The 20,726-nt window shown below is 39.3% G+C and overlaps 3 protein-coding genes across 4 annotated transcripts in view; all 3 read left to right on the top strand.

Moving 5' to 3' along the window:
• LOC141567564 (olfactory receptor 2A5-like) overlaps positions 1–20,726 on the top strand; it is a 129,219-nt gene that overhangs the window by 45,866 nt on the left and 62,627 nt on the right. The window lies entirely within an intron of this gene.
• Positions 1–20,726, top strand: part of LOC109439917 (olfactory receptor 2A25-like) — an 87,140-nt gene that overhangs the window by 13,441 nt on the left and 52,973 nt on the right. The gene's annotated exons all lie outside the window — the stretch shown is intronic.
• On the top strand, positions 8,941–18,965 carry LOC109436629 (olfactory receptor-like protein OLF3). The gene has a single exon (XM_074315219.2). It carries the CDS (start codon positions 14,890–14,892, stop codon positions 15,838–15,840), a length of 951 nt encoding a protein of 316 aa, XP_074171320.2. The 5' UTR covers positions 8,941–14,889; the 3' UTR covers positions 15,841–18,965.

The raw sequence follows: 20,726 nt of genomic DNA, 5'->3' as shown, positions 1-20,726 counted from the left end.
GCATATTCGCAGGGTCTGAGACATCTTTTTGGGGTCATTTCTCAAACCTATTCAAATTGGCCACTTAGTTTTTCCACATGACCCTACTGTTACCAAGCAGAAAGTTCATCCCCCTGGGCGCTAGCAGAGCCAAACACCCAACACCAAGAACTGCACTGGGGAAATACTGGCTGTTTTGTTATGAACGGTACCACCCAGGAAAACACGAAGCTCATGCTCAAAAGCCCGGACACCCCGATGGCATGTAGGTTATGGATTCTATAGGGCAAAATCACAACACTGTGGGTTAGCGGATTCGGGGTCGTGCTGGGAGCTGATTGGTCAGAGGTGAGGTAAGAGTCATTTCTTCAGGTCTTGAGGACAGCTCTGAGGTCTGTTCTGGTGTGCCTCTGGGAAAGTAGCGGGGGGGGGGGGGGGTCATTCCACCTTGGGGCTCAGGAGCTGAAACATAACTTAGGTCAGGATGTTATCTGCAGCCTGTCAGAGGTCTGGACCTTGTGACCATTTGTCAGGTCCTGGCTACTATCTTCTGCTGCCTGGGGGTGCTAGGTCTCTGAGGGGTGGAGAGAGAGACATGATTTCTAGAGCTAGGATTCCAGGCTAAATTTAATCAAAGTCATAAGGATCTTCACTTTCACTAGTAATCTTCCACAGCTTCCTTACTTTCTTGTGTGATAGACTATATTACAGTCCCAATTTTCACATTTCCTGCCTTATAATGGAATTATATTTTCAAGAAGCTTATTAACATTTCTGGTGATCTAGGACTGCTGGAAACGTCATTCAGTTTTTGTTTGTCTGAAAATGTCTTTATTTCTCTTTCATTCTCAAAATATTTTCTCTCTATACAGAATTCTTTGTCGGGGGTTGTTCTCCCCTCAAGACTTTAAAGATGTCACTTCATTGTCTCCTGGCTTGCGTAATTTCTGAGAAGAATTCTGCTTTGATGTAGATCTTTGTTCTATTTGTGGTATACCTTTTTATCTCAGGCTGCCATCAAGATTTTCACTTTATTTTTGGCTTTTAGACAGAATACGATGTGTCTAGGTTTTTTGTTTGTTATCTTATTTCTCTGAATTTATTTGATTTGTACTTTAATTTCTTTCATTACTTTTTTCAGCCATTATCTCTTCGAGTATTTCTTGAACTCCTTATGTCTCCATTTTCTCTCTGTCATTTTCCAATTTCATGTACATTAGATGGTTTAATATTGTCCCACAGCTCTGGGAGGCGCTCTTCTCTTTTTTATCATTATTATTTTTTCTCTGCGTGCTTCAGTTTTGCTAATTTTTATTGGCTTGTCTTTATCCGCCTTAATTGTTTTCTAGCTCTCTTGAGTCTCCACGTAAGCAGTCTTTATTTCTGTTATTGTGTTCTTCCTGTCTAGCATTTCCATTTAATTCCTCCATACAGTTTTCAATTGTCTATTGAAATTCCTCAGTTATGAATGACACTGTCCATCTTTTCCACTAGGTCCTTTAACTTGTTTAGGAGAGTTATTTTAAACTCCTGTGTGATAGCTCCTGTGCCCAAATATATCTGATTCTGGTTCTGTTAATTTTTGTTCAGTGACATGGTGATTTTTCTCGCCTTTTCCTCTGATATTTAATTTTGATTGAAACCAGGGTTTTCTGTGTGTAGGGTAATAAACTCCGATAAACAGTATTATGCCTTGAAGTGGGCACATCTCCTGTTTGTCCTGTAGTCATGTTTGGTGGGAGAGAATGTGGGAATCGATGCAGTTGTGGTTAGAGTTTTGTTGGTGCTGTGGTTACCCTCAGGGCACCAATGAATTCCATTTTCTCCAGCATTGTTTGTACTTAGGTGGGACATTCAGTGGTTGGAGGTTTTCCCAGAGTTGGTTCTCCACCCTTAGTTTTAAATTCCCCCAGTGGGACTGTCAGAGTGTCATGCTTCCTCTCCCCTGGTAAACAGCTGTTCTTGTTCAGTTCCTGCTCACCTGGTGATAGAGGACAAGGGTTTATGATTTGTTGTCCTGCTTTTGTCTCAATCCTAGATAGTCCTTTCTCCCTGTGTCTTAGGGTTGGGGCTTTCTTTGTGACCTTGCCCTCCCATGGTGTGAGGAGATGGCTGATGGTCTGGGCATAGAGTGGTTTCTTCCCAGTGGAAATCCCAGGGCTAGAATGTTGTTGTTGTTTCCATTCTCTTCCTTCAGCAATGAGTCCTCATCTGTCTCTGAGGGAAAGGGGTTTGCTGTCCTTCCCCAGTGGCCTCAGGCTTTTGTTCTGTAAGAGAGACGAGCAGTGGTGGGAGCTTGCCTCCTGCTTACTGCAGAGGCTGCCGCTGCCTTTCCAGACCTGCGCCATGAAGGAGGCTTTGTCTGGTTTCCCACCCTTCCCCAACCATTCTTGTGAGGACTGTTCTAAGTCTGTGGAGAAAATCTTGAGAATCGGTTTCCACCAATTTTCTTTTTGCTGTGGTTCTCAGCCAGTCTGTACTTGTAATATCCCACCCTCGAACTTGAGCCATTTGTTAAAGCAGTTCTCACTGGCTTTTTTGGTGGCCCTATTTCTTTTCATGCTTTGGCCCAGGTAAGTAAGAGCGTACGTCCTCTCTCTCTCTCTGATGTATCTATCTCTCCCAAGATTTCACACTATTTGGTTGCCTCGTAGTCTCAGTGTGCTGGTGATTTCACGAATAGTTATGATTTTGTAGATTATCTAACCTTTTCTTATTTTAGGATGGAACCAGTGTTCTTTCCAGCTTTCTACCACCTAAGTGGAAGCTAGAACAAACTCAATTACTTAATTTATTCCTTTTAAATAGACTCTGCTTTTTTTTTAGAGCAGCTTTAGATTTACAACAAAATTGAGCAGAAAGCACAGACCCCCACAGCCTTCCCATTATAAACATGCTGCACCAGAGTTGTACATTTTCAGTTACTTGTAAAGGTCTGTTTTAACAGACAAATTATAAGTAGGGGATGTGGGGGATAAATTATAGGTAAGTAAAATATAACAATGGCAAATAATGATTTTTAAGCAAGCAAATTTTAAGTCAAGCAAACCACTTATCTGGTAGCAGCTTACCCAAATGATATGTATATAGTTTGGAGCAAATAGTTTGTTACATTCGTGTTCTTCTTTCAAACTCAAGCATACACATTGATGGGATGTATTAGTATGTCTATCATTGCTTCTTGAAGGAACTAATTCAATTTCTAGGTAGATACCTATGAGATGACAAAAGAGCATCTTACAGGACTTGTAGGATGTCTGGAAGCTCACATGGGAGAGAAGCAGGGAAAAGCTCAGGTTGTGATTGACTTTGAAACTCTGCTCTCTGTTAATTGAGAGTTGGCGTTAAAGCTGGGGGCACTCCAGATCAAATCTTTGTGAAATGGGTAACGTAGAATACAATGTAATGGAAGATTAATGTGACAGTGGTCTTACAGAATGAATTGTTCCAGTAGCTTTCAAATGTTATTCTCTCTGAAATATCTGAGAAGTTTTATTCTACCAGAAACACCTGACAGGCTCATAAAAACACAGTTTGCTGGATCCTACCTACATAGTTTCTGACAATAAGTCTGGGGAGGATCAAGCCTGTCATGCTTTGAAAAGCACCGAATTACATGGCATTTAGGAACAAAATGCTAAAATAATAGAAACCAGCAGTATTAATAATGGAAAGGAAGGACCCAGGTGACAGATGTTTCAAAGTGTTAACAGAGCAGAGTTCATCCACCCGGCGCTAGCAGAGCCAAACACCCAACACCGAGAACTGCACTGGGGAAATACTGGCTGTTTTGTTATGAACAGCACCACCCAGGAAAACACGAAGCTCATGCTCAAAAGCCCGGACACCCCGATGGCATGTAGGATATGGATTCTATAGGACAAAATCACGACACTGTGGGTTAACTGGTTCGGGGTTGTGCTGGGAACTGATTGGTCAGAGGTGAGGTAAGTCATTTCTTCAGGTCTTGAGGACAGCTCTGAGGTCTGTTCTGGTGTGCCTCTGGGAAAGTAGCCAGGGGGTCATTCCACCTTGGGGCTCAGGAGCTGAAACATAACTTAGGTCAGGATGTTATCTGCAGCCTGCCAGAGGTCTGGACCTTGTGACCATTTGTCAGGTCCCGGCTACTGTCTTCTGCTGCCTGGGGGGTGCTAGGTCTCTGAGGAGTAGAGAGAGAGACATGATTTCTAGAGCTAGGATTCCAGGCTAAATTTAATCAAAGTCATAAAGACTCCTGGTTTCACTAGTAAGAGTTGATATAACTTGTTGAATGATGGAGGTTGAATGAGAAGAAAAATTTCCCAAGGTTGTACGTAGGCGTGACTGGGAGTACTGGGGCGTTCTTGTTAAGCTTGGAATTTGGGAGTTTACCTTTGTTATCTGCAGGTGAGTGGAGAAAAACAGCAGTGATGTGAACTTCTAAATACTGAGACTAAAGTCCTCAGAGCCATGGAATGCTTCCAGCTTTCCTCACAGAGTCTATACAACCAATTCTGTTAATGCTATGCGAGGTCAGAAATGCAGCGAGGAATGAGAAGCATCTCTGCTTTCTAGTTCCTGGAATATCCCAGGAACTTTGTCAGGGTCACTGGGTGCTGTATGTGGTACCCGAGGCCATGGAACCATGATGGAAAAAAGTAGTGGATAAGCAGAAGGAGGCTATGTTGTGTGAGTATAGAAGATGTGGTAGGTAATTCATGAATATTAAGTAAAAGATTAGTTGGCGTGTGGCTGAGGAAACACATAAATGGGTGGATGAGCATCTGAGGCGGTGGATGAGTGCGTATTGAGATGGTGACAGACAACTGGAATGAGAGGATATATCAATGGTGGTTTTGAGAATTACTAGGTGTTTGACTGGCTAGATAATGAATAACTGAATAAATGATTGACTTCTAGGGTGCATGGTGCCTACAGAATATCAGAGAAGGGTAATGTGACTGCAGTCTGTCAAAATGACATTGAATCTTTTTTATAAATATTACAAATTTGAAAAGGTGCGTATAGAAAGTTAACTCTCTGTATTAAGAATTTCACATCTTCTCTTTCCTTTTTTATCCCCCGGAGCCCATAATACTCTATTTTTGTAGATCTTATTTGGAGGCTTCAAGCTTTTCATTGCTATTGTTTCTTGAACTTAAATAGTACCATGGCTGATGTACTTGGATGTCCACCAACACTTGCAATGCTCACAGCAGCCCTTTGCACGTATCTCAGGGAAGTGAAAACAACTCTCTTGACTCCAGGAGGAGAGGTCAGGGCACCTGGAGCTGCAGAACACAATTGGTTTTTCAGCAGGTTTGAATGCAGGCCTAATCACTGCTCACTAAAATGAGGGCGTGAGAGCTAGAAGTCAGGTTTGGACTTACAGGAAGCTATCCTAAAACCTCAGAAAACTGGCTTCAGTGACTTTGTAGAGTGACCTTAGGCTTCAGTGGATTGTCGCAGGTTGAGGAGGATGGAGAGAATAGCTTACCATGGAGAAAAGGACCACGTAAGAGAATTGGGAGTGACAAAGCAATTAACACTCTAAGGCATAGAGCTCCTGGGGGAATCTGTGAGCCCTGCATTGCTAATTCAGCCACTGCTACACGTCATTAGGTTTGTATATGAGCCAATTGGGGGCTGCCTGTGCACATCTAGCAGTTTTCTTCACAAGGTCACGTAGTCCCACATGAGTTCTTAGACCAGGAGCCAAAGTCTGGGACACTTGTCTCTATGGTCTGTCATTTTGTTGAAGGGGAGCACTCTTTGGAAGCCCCCATAAACCTAAACTGAAGCAGACATGCCTGTTTTCAGGCACTAATCAATGTTTGCGAGTGCTAACAGAGGTATCAACACAGTGCATGTACGCAGAGGTTTCTAGAGGGCCAGAAACAGAACTGATTTGTTTGGGACTTGGATCAGAGCTAGGAATCATAAATGCTCATCTTCTCATACTAAATAGTATGGAAAATGTAGTAAAGTGATGCTGCTTTTCTGAAGCTGGAGGCTTAGGTACATTTCTGTTCTAAGGATTATCAATTCCAAAGTGTCAGTCCTGGCAGAGAAAAAGAAAGTGAAACAAAGGGGATGAGGAAGAGAATGACTAGTATTTAGAAATTGGAGATACCTTGAATGAATTCTCCATCAAATTTTGGTGAAATACTACGGGGCAAGCCCAGATCTGTAAAGTGACACTTAGGTATTAATATTTATGAACACGTTGGATTATATTACATTTACTAAAAGATAAATTGTTAATCACTATGAAGTCTCTTACTCAATTATTTCCTTAAGAATATGTATGCAAAGTATTTGGATTTTTCTTTCAGTGTAAGAAAATGGAAATGCAAGATGATTAATGGATTGCTCAAGTCATAGGCACTCAGAATGCGGGCTGGGGCTAGAACTGAGGTCTCCTGATTCTCATTTCAGAGTTGGTTCCTCTCGCATTTCAGGGTTGGTTCCTCTAGAAAGAGCTGTAGGATTGCACTGTAGAAATAGAGACAGGGGATTATACTGTAGAAAAATGCTCTAGTCTTACCTGTAGGGGTCAAGAGATATAAAAAAGGTGAGCATTTACAGAATGAAACTTTGATTTCAGGTTTGCACATAGTGGAGACACTGGACCTCCATCATTGCTGATTGTGTGAAAAGCCAGGCAAGTAAACTGTTTTTGAGAAATCCCCCACCCAAGTGGCCCTTGGGTTCTCTGTTCCAAACATTAAGATGATGCAAATATTTCTGCCCGTGATGGAGGCCTTCAGTGTATGTAGCATCCAAGTGACCCATTCAGCCACAGGTCAGATGAATCTTTCACTAAATGAAAGTGCCGTTTTTATGTACAGCTCAACTATATAAAAGTACGGTTCTGGTGTATTTTGACCAACATGATAGAAAACGTATCTGTAGGTATGGGACTTTTCCTTCACGTGCTCTCGTTCTGTGTGTCTCTGCTAAGATTGCAATTAAGAAGGCAAATATGATAAAGACTCAACGGAGTATTATAAAAGATGATGAACAAACCATCTTTCAGGGGGGAAAAGCTTTTGGCTCTTTATCCTTAGCTGTTGAGCATCATCTCTGCATAGGAGATAACATGGTTGATGGGCTTATCTTTAAGCCTCACTGTGTTTCAGATTGGATTTTTGAGGCCGATCCAAAACTTTGTTTATCCATGCACTCTTCAAATTGGCACGAATAGTGAAAAGGATTATTATTCTGAAATACAGCATAACTCTGGAATTTGAGACACTGAAGAATCATTCTGTAGTGTGCATATCTCCTGAGTCTTTTCAAATTAATACTTCTTTTTAATGTAGAGGGAGAGAGATAATATAATTTATTGAAGCAGCCAGCCAACAGAAGTGGAAAATATTTTGATGGTTTTAAATGTATAATACACTAACCAGGGTAGGAAAATACTACATGGCAATGAATGGGGCAAATGGAAAACGTACCCATGTGTTAAACCCTGAACACTTCGATCCTTGGTAAAGTTTAATTGAGTATTTTTGATTGGTGATCCATAGAGTAGCAATGGAAACTAAATGTAATTAAAAATTGATTTTAAAAAATGTGAACAGCAGGATCTAAAGACATCACCAGAGAACCACAAATAACGACCTTGTCTATGTGGCACCAACATATGAACGTTCTGTCAGCGTTCATTGGATTGTATCTGTGGGTCAGGTTTCTCAGATTTCCGGATGAGCAGTTGCTCACAGATCTTCGAGACCTTCTCAGTACTATTAGAGCAGGTATGGGGAGGGTGTGGAAAAGGCTAACCGGATGCTCTGTGTTGAGAAGCCGTATTGTTACTTGGGGCTTTTAATACTCTTTCCTCTCAGGCACACTACAGAGCTGCAGAGATCAAGGCAAGGAAGGGGCTCCCATGGGGAGATCAACTGGTCAGAGTTTAAGTAAATTATAATTGACTCATTGGGAAATGCTGATTTCCATGATTCCAGAATATCAGGTGTTTACCAAAAATATTACCAAAAATGACTGCCTGACTTACCACTAGAAATATATTTAATTAGAAATATATTTAACTTGACTTGACTTAAGATCTTGACTCTCCTGATAGTCCTTTTTAGCTGGGGAGGGCAAAGGGCAATTTTAGAGCTAGGGTCGTTTCTACTGGAGGCAGACCTTGGTTTAGAGAATTACAGAGATAACACGAAACTATTTGGCTCAAAGGTGAAGGGTTAGAAGACAGACTCAGTAAAAGGGAGGCAGGCGCATACTAAGCCAAGCTTTATCTACTTCTCCACCCACCCTCACTCATGAATACTAGTTCTGGTTTTAACATCAGCTAGCATGGTTGTCTGAATTTTTCACTCTTCATCTTCTTGTTCAGGTAATATATATTTTTAGCCAAAGACGTAAGAGCCAAAGGTAGTAAGAGATTGAAACAAACAGGAAAAATAATTTTGGTTGCATTTATGGAGGTAGAGTAGGGTGAACCATAACATTTAATTGGTTACAATTTACATCAGTTTTCATAATCCAAAGACTGTGACAGTTTCGATGGAATCAATGAGTAAATTTGCTTTTATAAAGGACTATCATGATTGACTAAAATTTAACTTTTAAATTAGGTGTATTTTGTCATGTGAAAGGAATTGTGTGAGAAATCTGTACACCCACTTTTTGTCTTTATTTCTTTGTCATCGAGAGAACATTTCAGTCTTGATATTTGTGTAAGTAATGATTACTGGATAATGGGAGAAGCATATGGGGGTATTTTTAACTCAGGTCTGAAAAAGTAATATTTTTAACTGAGAAAATTTGGTTTTTCTCTCCATACCTACCCCTGACTTTTCCCACTAGTTCACAATAAGCTTAGGTACTTCATATTTTAAACTTCCCAGGTAATATAATTTCCTATTTATTTATACTTGAATAATTTTAGTTATTTATTTTTTAAATTTAGGTAACATTGGTTAATAACATTATATAACATTATAATTCGATTATCTGTACACTCTACTGCCTGTTCACCACCAAAAGTCTATAGTTTCCATCTGTTACCATACGTTGAGCTCCTTTACTCATTTTTCCTTTCCCGTATTCCACTTCCCCCCCGGTCATCACCACTCTGCTGTGTGTATCTACGACTTTGGTGAGTGAAATTATATGGCTTGTCTCCTTTTCCATCTGACTTGTTTCACTTAGCATCATACCCTCAAAGTCTATCCATGTTGTTACAAATGTCAATATTTCATCTTTTTTATGGCTAAGTAGTATTCTAGTGTGTGTGTGTGTGTGTGTGTGTGTGTGTGTGTGTGTGTACCACATCTTCTTTATCCATTCATCTATTGATGGACATTTAGGTTGTTTCCATATCTTGATTATTGTAAATAGTGCTGCAGTGAGCATAGGATTGCATATTTTTTTGAGTTAGTGTTTTCATATTCTTTAGCTAAATACACATAAGTGGAATAGCAAGATCATATGGTAGTTCTAGTCTTTATTTTTTGAGGAAACGTCTTACTGTTTTCCATAGTGGCTGCACCAATTTACAATCCCACCAACAGTGTATAATGGTTCTCTTTTCTCCACATCCTTGCCAACACTTGTTATTTCTTGTCTTTTGATAATAGTCATTCTAATAGGTGTGAGGTGATAGCTCATTGTAGTTCTGATTTGTAGTTCCCTAATTAGTGATATTGGACATCTTTTCATGTACCTGTTGGCCATCTGTATGTCTTCCTTGGAAAAATGTCTGTTCAGATCTTTTGCCCATTTTATAATCGGGTTATTTGGTTTTTGTTGTTGTTGAGTTATTTATATATGGGTTCTTTATATACTTTGCATATTAACCCCTTATCAGAAATATTATTTGCAAATATCTTCTCCCATTTGGCTGGTTGCCCTTTTGTTTTGTTGATGGTTTCCTTTGCTGTACAGAAGCTTTTTAGTTTGATCTAGTCCCATTTGTTTATTTTTTTTGTTTCCCTTACAATTAGAGTCAAATCCTCAAAAACATCGCCAAGACTCATGTCTAAAAGCATAGCACCTATATTTTCTTCTGCATATTTTTATGGTTGCACTTCTTACCTTCAAGTCTTTAATACGTTTTGAGTTAACTTTTGTGTAGTGGTCTGGTTTCATTTTTTTTGCATGTGGCAGTCCAGTGTTCCTAACACCATTTATTGAAGAGACTTTCCTTTCTCTAATGTAGGTTCTTGACTCCTTTGTCGAAAACTACTTGTCCATATATGTATGGGTTTACTTCATATTTAAACATTTTACCAAAGGATAACACTCAACTTAAAAGTAACAGATTTTATGCATTAGTAACAATACCTTAAAAAGATAATTTTTTGTGGACTATTTCTATGTCACCTTTCATGCTAAGTCACGTAATGTGCCCTGTTTGTTATGGGCACAGTAATTACCCGATATCAGCCAGAATTTATAAAACACAAGCATGAAAACATAACACATTCATGGTGCTAGTATCTAAGGAGATGAACCTTAGTACGTCATTATTCAATTCTGTGCTCTGAGGAGACAGCCTAGATGGTTCATTTTTGAGTAGACAAAGAAAGCTCAAAACATATGTAGCGAGGTGTGGTTTGAGATTTGTTGAGTGTGAGCATGATATGACCCAAAATATGTAAAATAGGATTTTGTTCTTTATTAAGGGAACATTATGGACCTTAATAAAGGTAAAGTAGCCAGAGTTAGGACAAATACTGAGAAGAGAACCCAAAACATACTCGAAGAGCTAAATCAATCTGGCTCTTAACTGTGCACATTGCTCATCACTGTTCTTTTTTTTTTTAAATTAAGGTTTATTGGGGTGACAATTGTTAGTAAAGTTACATAGATTTCAGGTGTACAATTCTGTAATGCAGCATCTATATATATATCAGATTTCATCACTGGTTTTGATTACCAGCTGCATGGCTAACCCATGCAGCTGTCTTGTTTGGACAGACAAATGGAGAAAGTATTCCCACATTTTCCCCTTAGTTATTTGAATTCAAAGAAAAACACATACTTACGGAGACCTGTAGATCTCGTAAACTAGTTAGGCCTGAGAAGACCATGCTCTGGCTTCCTGATAGGAGCAGTGCGATGTGAAGCCCATTCTCCACCCTAACCCAGCACTAGCGAGATGGAGCTGATCCCAGAGTAATGGAGAAGGTATTAAATGCAAGCTGTGCTAAGAGCATCTGCTGAACACGTTTCCTGCTTCATTTGACTTTCCAAATGCTGATGACATTTCTATTTTCTTTATCTACCATGAGACCCAAAAGGGCCTATATGAATGTGGACAAAATATATATTTGGGTATTAATGATTTTGAAATAAGCCATGGTCTTTGGAAATAAATAGCAGCCTTGGGAGGCTGAAAATAATCAGCTAACATATCAGTGAAAGGTATTGTAGTTACTTAAATAAAATACTTTGCTGTAAAACACACAGTACAGTAATCATGCTACAGAAAGTAAAATAGAATTTAGAAATAGGGCAGGGCCAGGTTGTGGGTTGTGTGGAAATTCTTCTGTCCAGGATAAGCTTTATTCTGTATACGTTTAGACAGCATCGATCTGTTTGTGCATGAAAGTGGTGTGAATACATTTGTATTTTGCATGATTAATTTGGACGGAGCGTGTAGAAGGTGTGGAGTGGAGGGGGTTTATGTCAGGTACATTTATAAGGAAGCCGTGGCACTCCATAAGATGGGAATACGAGGGCAAGGCTGTGAATGAACACTATGGGAAAGGTGGGAGATACGTAATTAAAAAATAAAGAAAGAATTTATTCTGTGGCGTGGTGAGGAGGAGGGATAAATCACATAATATGTTAGGAGAGTGGGAGAACTTTAGTTCTGTTTATAGAAATAGGACAGTCAGGAGGGAACAGTGTGTGGAGAGATACGTGGAGTCATTGGTGAGATATTTATGAGACATTCATTAAGCTGTTGGGGAAAGCACCTAGATCCTTGGAGAGAAGTCTAGGAGATAAATGTTGAATTGAGGGTGAACTACCTATAATATGTTAGTAATAATTATTGCAGTTAGCAATCACAAGCCCTTCAAGGAAAAAGAACGACTATAGAAAGAAGAGCACAAATTGGGAGCACAGAACCTTACAAAACACACACAGTAATGGAAAATTTAGAAAATTATCCCAGAATGCAAATAGAGAATAATAGATTGTAATCAGAACAAAAGCATATGATGGAGTTGAGAGTTTGAAGGAGCAAATAGTTAACCTTGTTAAAAGTTAAGTGAACAATAAAAATCTAATGAAAATGGCTGGATTTCATGACAAGAACGCCACAAGTGGTCTTTAAAAGTACAATTTCTATGGATTAGTGAAGCTGAAAACCAACTTCCGTGGCTTAAAGGATGAATATTACAAGGAAATAAACCCAGCAAGTGGATACCTATCATTTTAGAACTCTGGGTGTGAAAGGAATAAATAGTTAGAATAACGAATAGCCAAGATTCCTCTCCCCATATTCAGAGGTCTGTGTGTATTTTGTAACGAGGGAATGGGAGTCATTCAGGTGCACAGGAGACCCCCGGATGGTAAAGAGAGGACCAAATGAAGGAGTAAGACTCTGAGAGAGAGAGAGAGCATGAAAGCAAAGGTTAGATCAGTTATCAAATAGTGGGAACCTGCCCTAATTCAGTCACTTGTGTGGGGACGTTGGGTCTTCAGCTCCTGCATTTCACCAGTGACCTGTCAGTTGGCCAATATTAGCCACATTGTACAGGTGGAGAATTTTGAGACTCACAGAGGCCAAGGGGTTTGCTTCAGGTCCCAGGAAGCAGAAGAGGTTGGGCCCTGAGGGTCTCCTTTCTGTGGGATGTGACACTGTCACTCATTGGTAGTGAGATGCGCAGGGTGTGTAAAAAGAACACACTGAGTCATTGCCTGTCGTGTTCTCCGGGCAACTTGTACATTCAGCAGGGGGGCAAGTGGGCTGATGGTCTGATGGTCTCTTTTGTGTCATATCTTTTTTGGATGGCTCAGATCTTCTTTTGTTTTTTTTTTAAATTTTTTATCAGTTACAGTTGACATTCAGTATTATTTTATGTTGGTGTCAGATCTTTGAGCACAGGGAGGTATACTAAAACCCTTGAAATCACCAGCATTTAGCAAAGATGACACTTTATAGATGTTTGCCAAATTAATAGAGAAAGAAACATCTACTTTTTGGTAGACTCTGGTAGTCTACTTTCTGCTGCACCTCTGGTGTGTATTCAACAATAGCTAACAGATTTTTAAAATCAAATATTTTTGATGTTTTAGAATTAAATTAGAAAGACTTCCTTGAGGCGAGTCAATGTTTCTCAGTCTGACCACGATTGAAGAGAAGCAGAGTGAGGGGAGGTGATGGAAAGATTGTGATAGAGCAGGAAAGGAGGAGAAACTATTGAGAGGGGAGGATGTTAGGAAAGAGGTTGATGAAAATGCATGTGTTTGAACCATGAAAGAGATGGGCATTTCTGGAACTGCTTGTTTTGTTTGTTTGTTTGTTTTTTCCTTTATCAAGTCAGAGTGTGGAAGTGTAGACAGCCTTCACCTTTCTGCTCAGAGACCCTAACCTGCCCTTATGGGTTTTGGAATGATGCAGGCAGCTCCGTTTCTGCTCTTGAGCCCTTTTATTGCCTTTCCCTCAGTTTGTACACTGCAAGGAAAGGAAAGTTAGTGAATACGTAGGCATGGAGAAATAAGAATAAGTTGGTCTTACACATTTTTTAAAGACTGTAAACAGTTTCCGTTAATGTTCAAAAGTGATCTTATAATATATTGTTCCATTGAAAAAGCACTTCTGGGACAAAATAAAACACAAGGGAAACTCCATTCCAACACATATCTCCATGAATTCATGCCTTCTTCTCTGTCTTGGGCAGTGAAGAAGGGTCCTTAAACATTTGCTTCCCTTCCTCTCTTGTAACTAGAAAGTCAAACATCCAAACTCTCATTTTCTTTATTTTGAGCCCATATACAAATGGTAGATTCTTAAGAGCAGCCAGGTGGAAAGAGAAAAATGAAAGGAACAAGATAACAATTACAATCCCTACTCCATCGTATGCCACTGAGGCTGAAGAGATCAAAAGACAGAGGGTCCCCAGATCCCCACAGTGACCCAACTAATCCTAAGCCATCAGTTCTTTTAATAACGACCTCCAATATTATTTAGGTCTGAATCGGTGGAGGGCGTCCATAGGAAAATCACATTTGCTATCTTTTCTATCCCAAGGTGGAGGTCATGTTACTAATTTTCATCTTACTACAGTGCTACTTCCGGGACAGTTCACAGAGTACTGTCTCCAACATTACCTACATTTGAGCTTAAATGCACTTGCAAGTTGTATAATATCATCCTGTTTCATACATAAAAGTTTGTCACGAAACCAAAATCACAAAGCTGCTAAATAAAATCTTAAGTTCTCTAATTCCAGATTTCTTTCACAAACCCCAGCTTCTTCCCAATACTTTCATTTTGTAATGGCTTCACCCATTTCATCAAGGTGGGTCTCGTTAACATAGTTAAGGTAGTTTTCGTAACTTTCCAACTGGGTTTTTTTCATTGTTTACCATTTTACCTGCCATTGTCACCTATCCAGCACTCCTCACTTTAAATCTGAGGCAAGTTGGTGCAAAGAGAGAGCTCCTAAAGTTGAACTGCATTATCTCCAGGCTTTAAGTGGGTCTCCCTGAGGCCACATCTGTTCTATTAAGCGCTGGTCTGTCTCTGATGCAGAAGAGATATAATGTATGCATATATCAAGATAAAGCCTGTGACGATGGCCCATCAATGGTCTAAAACATGTGGCTAAGGCTGGCCAGTTGTAAACAGTAAGTATTCATAACAAATTATTTTTATGGTTCTTTGATTCAACAGCTTGTCATTTCTGACTCTCTGCAGATTAATAATCCTCACATTTTTTAATGGGAACAGATAACCAGACGTGGGTGAGAGAGTTTATTCTCCTTGGCTTGTCCAGTGACTGGGACACTCAGGTCTCTCTCTTTGTCCTGTTCTCCATCACATACCTGGTGACAGTTCTGGGAAATTTCCTCATCGTCCTTCTGATCGGACTGGACAGCCGACTTCACACTCCCATGTATTTCTTTCTCACCAACCTCTCAGTTGTTGATGTCTCTTATGCCACAAGCGTCGTCCCTCAGATGTTGGTGCATCTTCTTGCAGAACATAAAGCAATCCCACTTGTGAGCTGTGCAGCCCAGCTATTTTTCTCGCTGGGCTTGGGTGGGATTGAGTTTGTTCTGCTGGCAGTGATGGCCTATGACCGCTATGTGGCTGTGTGTGACCCCCTGCGATACTCAGTCATCATGCATGGAGGGCTGTGTAGCGGGTTGGCCATCGCATCCTGGGTCAGCGGCTCCGTCAACTCGCTCATGCAGACCGCCATCACCTTTCAGCTGCCTATGTGCACCAAGTTTATTGACCACATATCCTGCGAACTCCTAGCTGTGGTCAGGCTGGCCTGTGTGGACACCTCCTCCAACGAGATTGCAATCATGGTTTCTAGCATCGTCCTGCTGATGACCCCATTCTGCCTGGTACTCTTGTCCTATGTACAGATCATCTCCACCATCCTAAAGATCCAGTCCACAGAGGGAAGAAAGAAAGCCTTTCAGACCTGTGCCTCTCACCTCACCGTGGTTGTCCTGTGCTACGGCATGGCCATTGTCACTTACATCCAGCCCCGCTCCGGCCCCTCTGTCCTCCAGGAGAAGTTGATCTCTCTCTTCTATGCCATTTTGACACCCATGCTGAACCCCATGATTTACAGTGTAAGGAATAAGGAGGTGAAGGGGGCGTGGCAGAAACTATTAAGGAAATTATCTGGATTCACGTCAAAATTGGCAATTTGATGACTCATGAGCATCACTTAGAGAAAAGAGCTTTTCCTGTGTTTTCTCCCACCCAACTCAGATATGACAGGCAGCAACTGTGTTGCCATGACAACCAGGAAGATGAACCGTGTGCTGGTGATGCTGGGTCGGAGGCTGAGTGGTTGGGTTGGGGTGTGAGATGCGGGGGCATTTTTATGTCACAGGAGCATGTTCAGAGGACGTAAGCACTGCTGTAACACAACTTACTGCACTTAATCTCCATTCATATGGCCTGAGAGTAATTGCAGAAAATACCATTTACTGTTTTGATTTGTCGCATTGCTTGTAATCATCGACCTACTCATGGATCTCAATTTGTACCACTGGTTCTTATTCATCCAAAGTTTGTACAAGGTTATTGTAGTGCCATTGGGCACAAAATGATTTTCATATATGAATACTCAGGTAAAATAATGTCTGATGTATGTAGCCACATCCAGTAATTGTATGAGACAATATTCTGAGGAGATTGTGATCAAGGAAGATTAAATGTCTTTCTGTAGGACCTACTATGTGTGGACATACAAAGTCTGAGTAATCAAAATAATTAAGTGGCGAAACAGCAACTAAAGTTCTTGTTTACTGTAATAAGGATATAACCAAAGGTTGTTTGTATACAATGACATCATTGGCTAAGGAAAATCTGAAATTCACTTACCGCTAAATAGTGTTTAAATAAGTTGACAAGAAATGTTACATATATATGGGGTCTTATTCAAAACTGTCTAATTTCTGAAAATAAATAAATAAATAAAATAAATAAAACTGTCTAATTTCTGAAAATTCAGCAAACTTTTTCTCTGAAACCTGCAAAACAAAATAAGCAATTAAACAATGAGATAAGTGTATAAAATATCAAAGACATAGTTAATTAGAGGAAAGCAATTTTCTTAGCTAAGCCAATGAAAGATGACACAGTTCTATGTCTATTTTGGGTCATCAGGATGGTCAATCTGTTGTGCAGATGTTACCTTCAAGTCTGTCTTCTTGTACTCCCCCCTCCCCCAGGGCCTACTCAACCCTTGTAAACCGGCATCGTCTGTGAGTGCACCTCGCCTGTGCCAACAAACCTAAATAAAGTAAAACGGGGGCAAGAAAAGTTTAAGAAGGGTTAGGTAAGGGAAGGAGGAGTGGGTCTTCTCACTGTCTTCAAGAATTCCCAAAGGGGAACTTTGCTTTCTTCTCTTTGTCTCTTCAGTAAGTCAGTTGATTTACATTTAGTTGATTTGCATTTGGAAGTTGGGGATCAGAAGTTGGAGAGCATCCAATGGTCCACATTTTTTTCTGTGAAACGTGATGGGGTGCCCATTGTTGAGAGTGCAGAGGAGGGTGTGCAGGAATAAGAGATTTGAGAATAATGAAGGTGAAAAATCCACATGAGATATAGGAAAATGGGCCCCCGTTAACTGTGGACATCACTCTCCCCCTAAGTATCGCTGCATTTTATCCCGGTATCCTCAGTTACAAAGCCAGTGTTCAAATTTTTCCTGTAATGTGGCCCACTTTATCTTTATACCCAGCCTTTTCTAACATAAAGTTACTGGTGATCATTTTGTGGGCATCCACTTCGCTGAAGACATTGTGGAAGTATCAGAGTTGTGTTTAGTTATGGCCACCACCTCAGGAAATGGACAGTCTTCTAGGCCAGATCGTAAATATTTTAGGCCTTGTGGGTCGTGCAATCTAAGTCACAGCTACTCAGCTCTGCCATTGCAGCACTAAAGCAGCCACAGACATTACATAAAAGAATGAGTGTGACTAATACCAATACATCTTAATTTACGGACACTTCAATTTGAATTCATATAATTTCCACAAGTCATACAATATTATTCTTTTGATTTTTCAACCATTTAAAAATATTGTAAAAATTCTTGTGGGCCATATCAAGACAACTGGTGGGCAGAATTTGATCTGTGGGCTGTATTTTGCTACATAGTTATCAGAAAATAGGACAAAAATGCAAAATGATAACCCAAGGTATGCACAGAAAGAGCTCTGGGAATTGGAAAAAAGAAGGGATTTTTGTTTTCTGGATGTGCACTGAGGGTTATATTGGTGAAATCTTCTGAGAAAAGATGAAGTGATTCACACTTTGGTTTGCATTTCAGAAAGTATCTCATTTATCTTAGCTATTTAGGTTCAATTGCCCAACATCTAAGGACTCCATACCAATGAGTGAATAGAGGAGATGTATTGAGCATATTGAGATATGGGTTCAGCATTACTTTTATCGTTAATTTGGGCAATATTACTTTACATTAGAATAGTTTTAATTTTTAAAGTGTTTTTATATCTATCATCTCATTTCTCTTGTTTTATTAATTCACTGGAAGAACTGCCATAGCAGAGTATCACAGAGTGGGTGGCTTACACAACAGGACTTTATTTTCTCACAGTTATAGAGACTGTAAGTTTGAGATCAATGTGTCAACAGAGTTGCTTTCTCTGAGACCTCGCTCCTTTTTTCTCCCTGTGTCTTCATGTGGCCTTCTCTCTCTGCATGTCTGAATGACAGGTGTCCTTATCAGAGAGGGTTAATTCGTTTTTTAAAAATGTAGGATGCAGGATTCACATTGCATTCACTTGTTATTTATCTTTAGTTCACTTCATTCTGTGATAGTTTGAGTGTTTGTCTTTTAAGACTTGACACTTGAGGAGGATTGATCAATTGAATGTTGTACTAACTTGCATTCCTGTAACAAACTCAACTTGGAAATAATACATTTTAAAAATATAACTGCATTCACTTTACTAATATTTTTAAAAGCATTTTTTTGTATCTATGATCATGAGTGTTTTGATTTGTAGTGTTTTTTTTTTTTATTTGTAATTTTTTTGGTATCAGGGTAATGCTTGAATAATTAGTTGGGGAAAGTTCTGCTTCAGCTTTCTAAAAGAGTTTGGTAGAATTTGTAATATTTCTTCTTTAAATGTTTGGCATAATTCACTGGAAAAACCAGTGGTTCTGTTGTTTTCTTTGTGGGAAGGTTTTAAACTACAAAATCAATTTCTTTTGCAAGTAACTAGTTAGTTTATCTGTTTCTTCTTGTGTGAACTTGGCAACACAAATCTTTCAAAAAATCTCCATTTCATCTAAGTAGTCAGATGTATTGACATGAAATATATTCAAGATGTTATGTTTTTGTTTTTTTGATGTCTGTAGTATCAGTAATAATGTCACCCCTTTCTTGTTTTTACATTGATAAGTTGTATCTTCTTTCTTCTTTCATGATCAGCCTAAATAGAAATTTATCAATCTTACTGATACATTTTTGAATCAGCTTTTGATTTCCTTATTTTCTCTATTTTTCTGTTTTCTTTTCATTGATTTCTACTCTCATTTTTATTACTTTTTTCCTTAGTTTATATCTTTATTTTGCTTGTAGTTCTTTTTTTCTGTTCCTGATGAATTCTTTTATCATTTGCATGACTGAATATATCTTTATTTCTTTTATTTTTTTCTCACTTTTCCTCTTGCGGTGTCTAATCTGTTATTGATTTCATCCAGTTTATTTTTCATTGTCAAGATCGTATTTTTCATCACTTTGTAGTTTGAATTGGGTATTTTTGTATCTTTAGTTTCTTTCCTTACCGTATTTCAGCTTTCCTTTATCCTCTTGAACAGGTGAAGTGTATTTATAATGGCTATTTTAATGTGCTTATATCCTAATTATATCATCTATGTTGTCTGTGTATATTCCTGTTGATTGATTTTTTTCCTCGTTGTGGCTTGTTTGGATTTCCCTTCCTTGTGCTGTGGCCTGGAAACTCTTCTGCCTCTTGGCATGCCTAGAAACATTTTTATTGGATTATGGACATGAATTTCTGTTGGATATTTTTGTTTTCCTTTAAATGTCTCTGTACTTTGTTCTAAAACACAGTTAAATTGTTTGGAATTTATTTGATCTTTTGAGGCTTTCCTTTAAGAATTGTAAGGTTGTATCTAGAACAAGCTGAAGTATAGGGTCACTTTATACCACGACTGAGGTTATACTCTCCCGAGGACAGACACAGTTGTCTGTCTGTGTTAGAGGTCTTTCCTTTCTGGCTGGTGAGAGCGTGAACTATTTTGGACCCTGTGTTACTTCTAGAGTTCACTCATTCCTGGTGGTTCTTCCCTTGGCTTTGGGTAGGTTTCTCGTATCATGCAAAGATTAGTAGTCAGCAAAAGGTTTAACAATATCCACCTTCAGATACAAAAAAGAAGTCCCCTCTCGTTGTAGGTTCTTCCTCTTTGGTACTATGTCCCAAATTATGGCCTCTGCCTTTTCAATTCAGGATGATCACAGGTTCTGTTTGGGTTCCCTCTCCTCATCCTGTGCCCTGGGAACTTGCTCTAGGCAGTGAGCAGGGGTGCTTGTGGCTCACCTCATTTGGTTCCCTTCCCTCAGGGACCACTGTCTTGTACTGCCTTTTGTCCGATGTATGAAACCCATTGCTTCATAGATTTTGTTCAGTTTTCCAGTTGTCTGAGGTCAGAGTATAAGTACCATCCCTGTTATCCCATTATGGCCAGAAACTGAATTCACAGTGACTTTGGAATTGATTTATATAATCCAACAACCATGCCTGATTATTCTATTAATTATAACAATTCATCTGTAGATTCTTTTGGATTCTTTATAGAGAAAATGATATGCTGTGCAAATAAAATATCAATGGTATTATTTTTTTTCAGTCCTCATTGTTTTTTTTCCTTGTCTTCTTGTACTGCCTAGGAACAACAGTGTAATGTTAAATAGATAAGTATAACAAACATTATTATTTTGCTTCTGAGCTTACAGGGAATAGTTTCAAAACAACTGCAATAAGTATGATGCTTACTCTATAAGCCTTTTATGAGATTAGTAAGTTCTCTATTT

The sequence above is a fragment of the Rhinolophus sinicus genome, chromosome 8 (assembly GCF_057876585.1).
Source record: "Rhinolophus sinicus isolate RSI-liver-muscle chromosome 8, RSI-T2T, whole genome shotgun sequence".
In the NCBI taxonomy this organism is placed as follows: domain Eukaryota; kingdom Metazoa; phylum Chordata; class Mammalia; order Chiroptera; family Rhinolophidae; genus Rhinolophus; species Rhinolophus sinicus.
This window is presented reverse-complemented; position numbering and strand designations above follow the sequence as displayed.

Coding starts and splice junctions, on each gene's coding strand:
- LOC109436629 (XM_074315219.2), top strand. CDS start 14,890: ATGGGAACAGATAACCAGACGTGGGTGAGAGAGTTTATTCTCCTTGGC.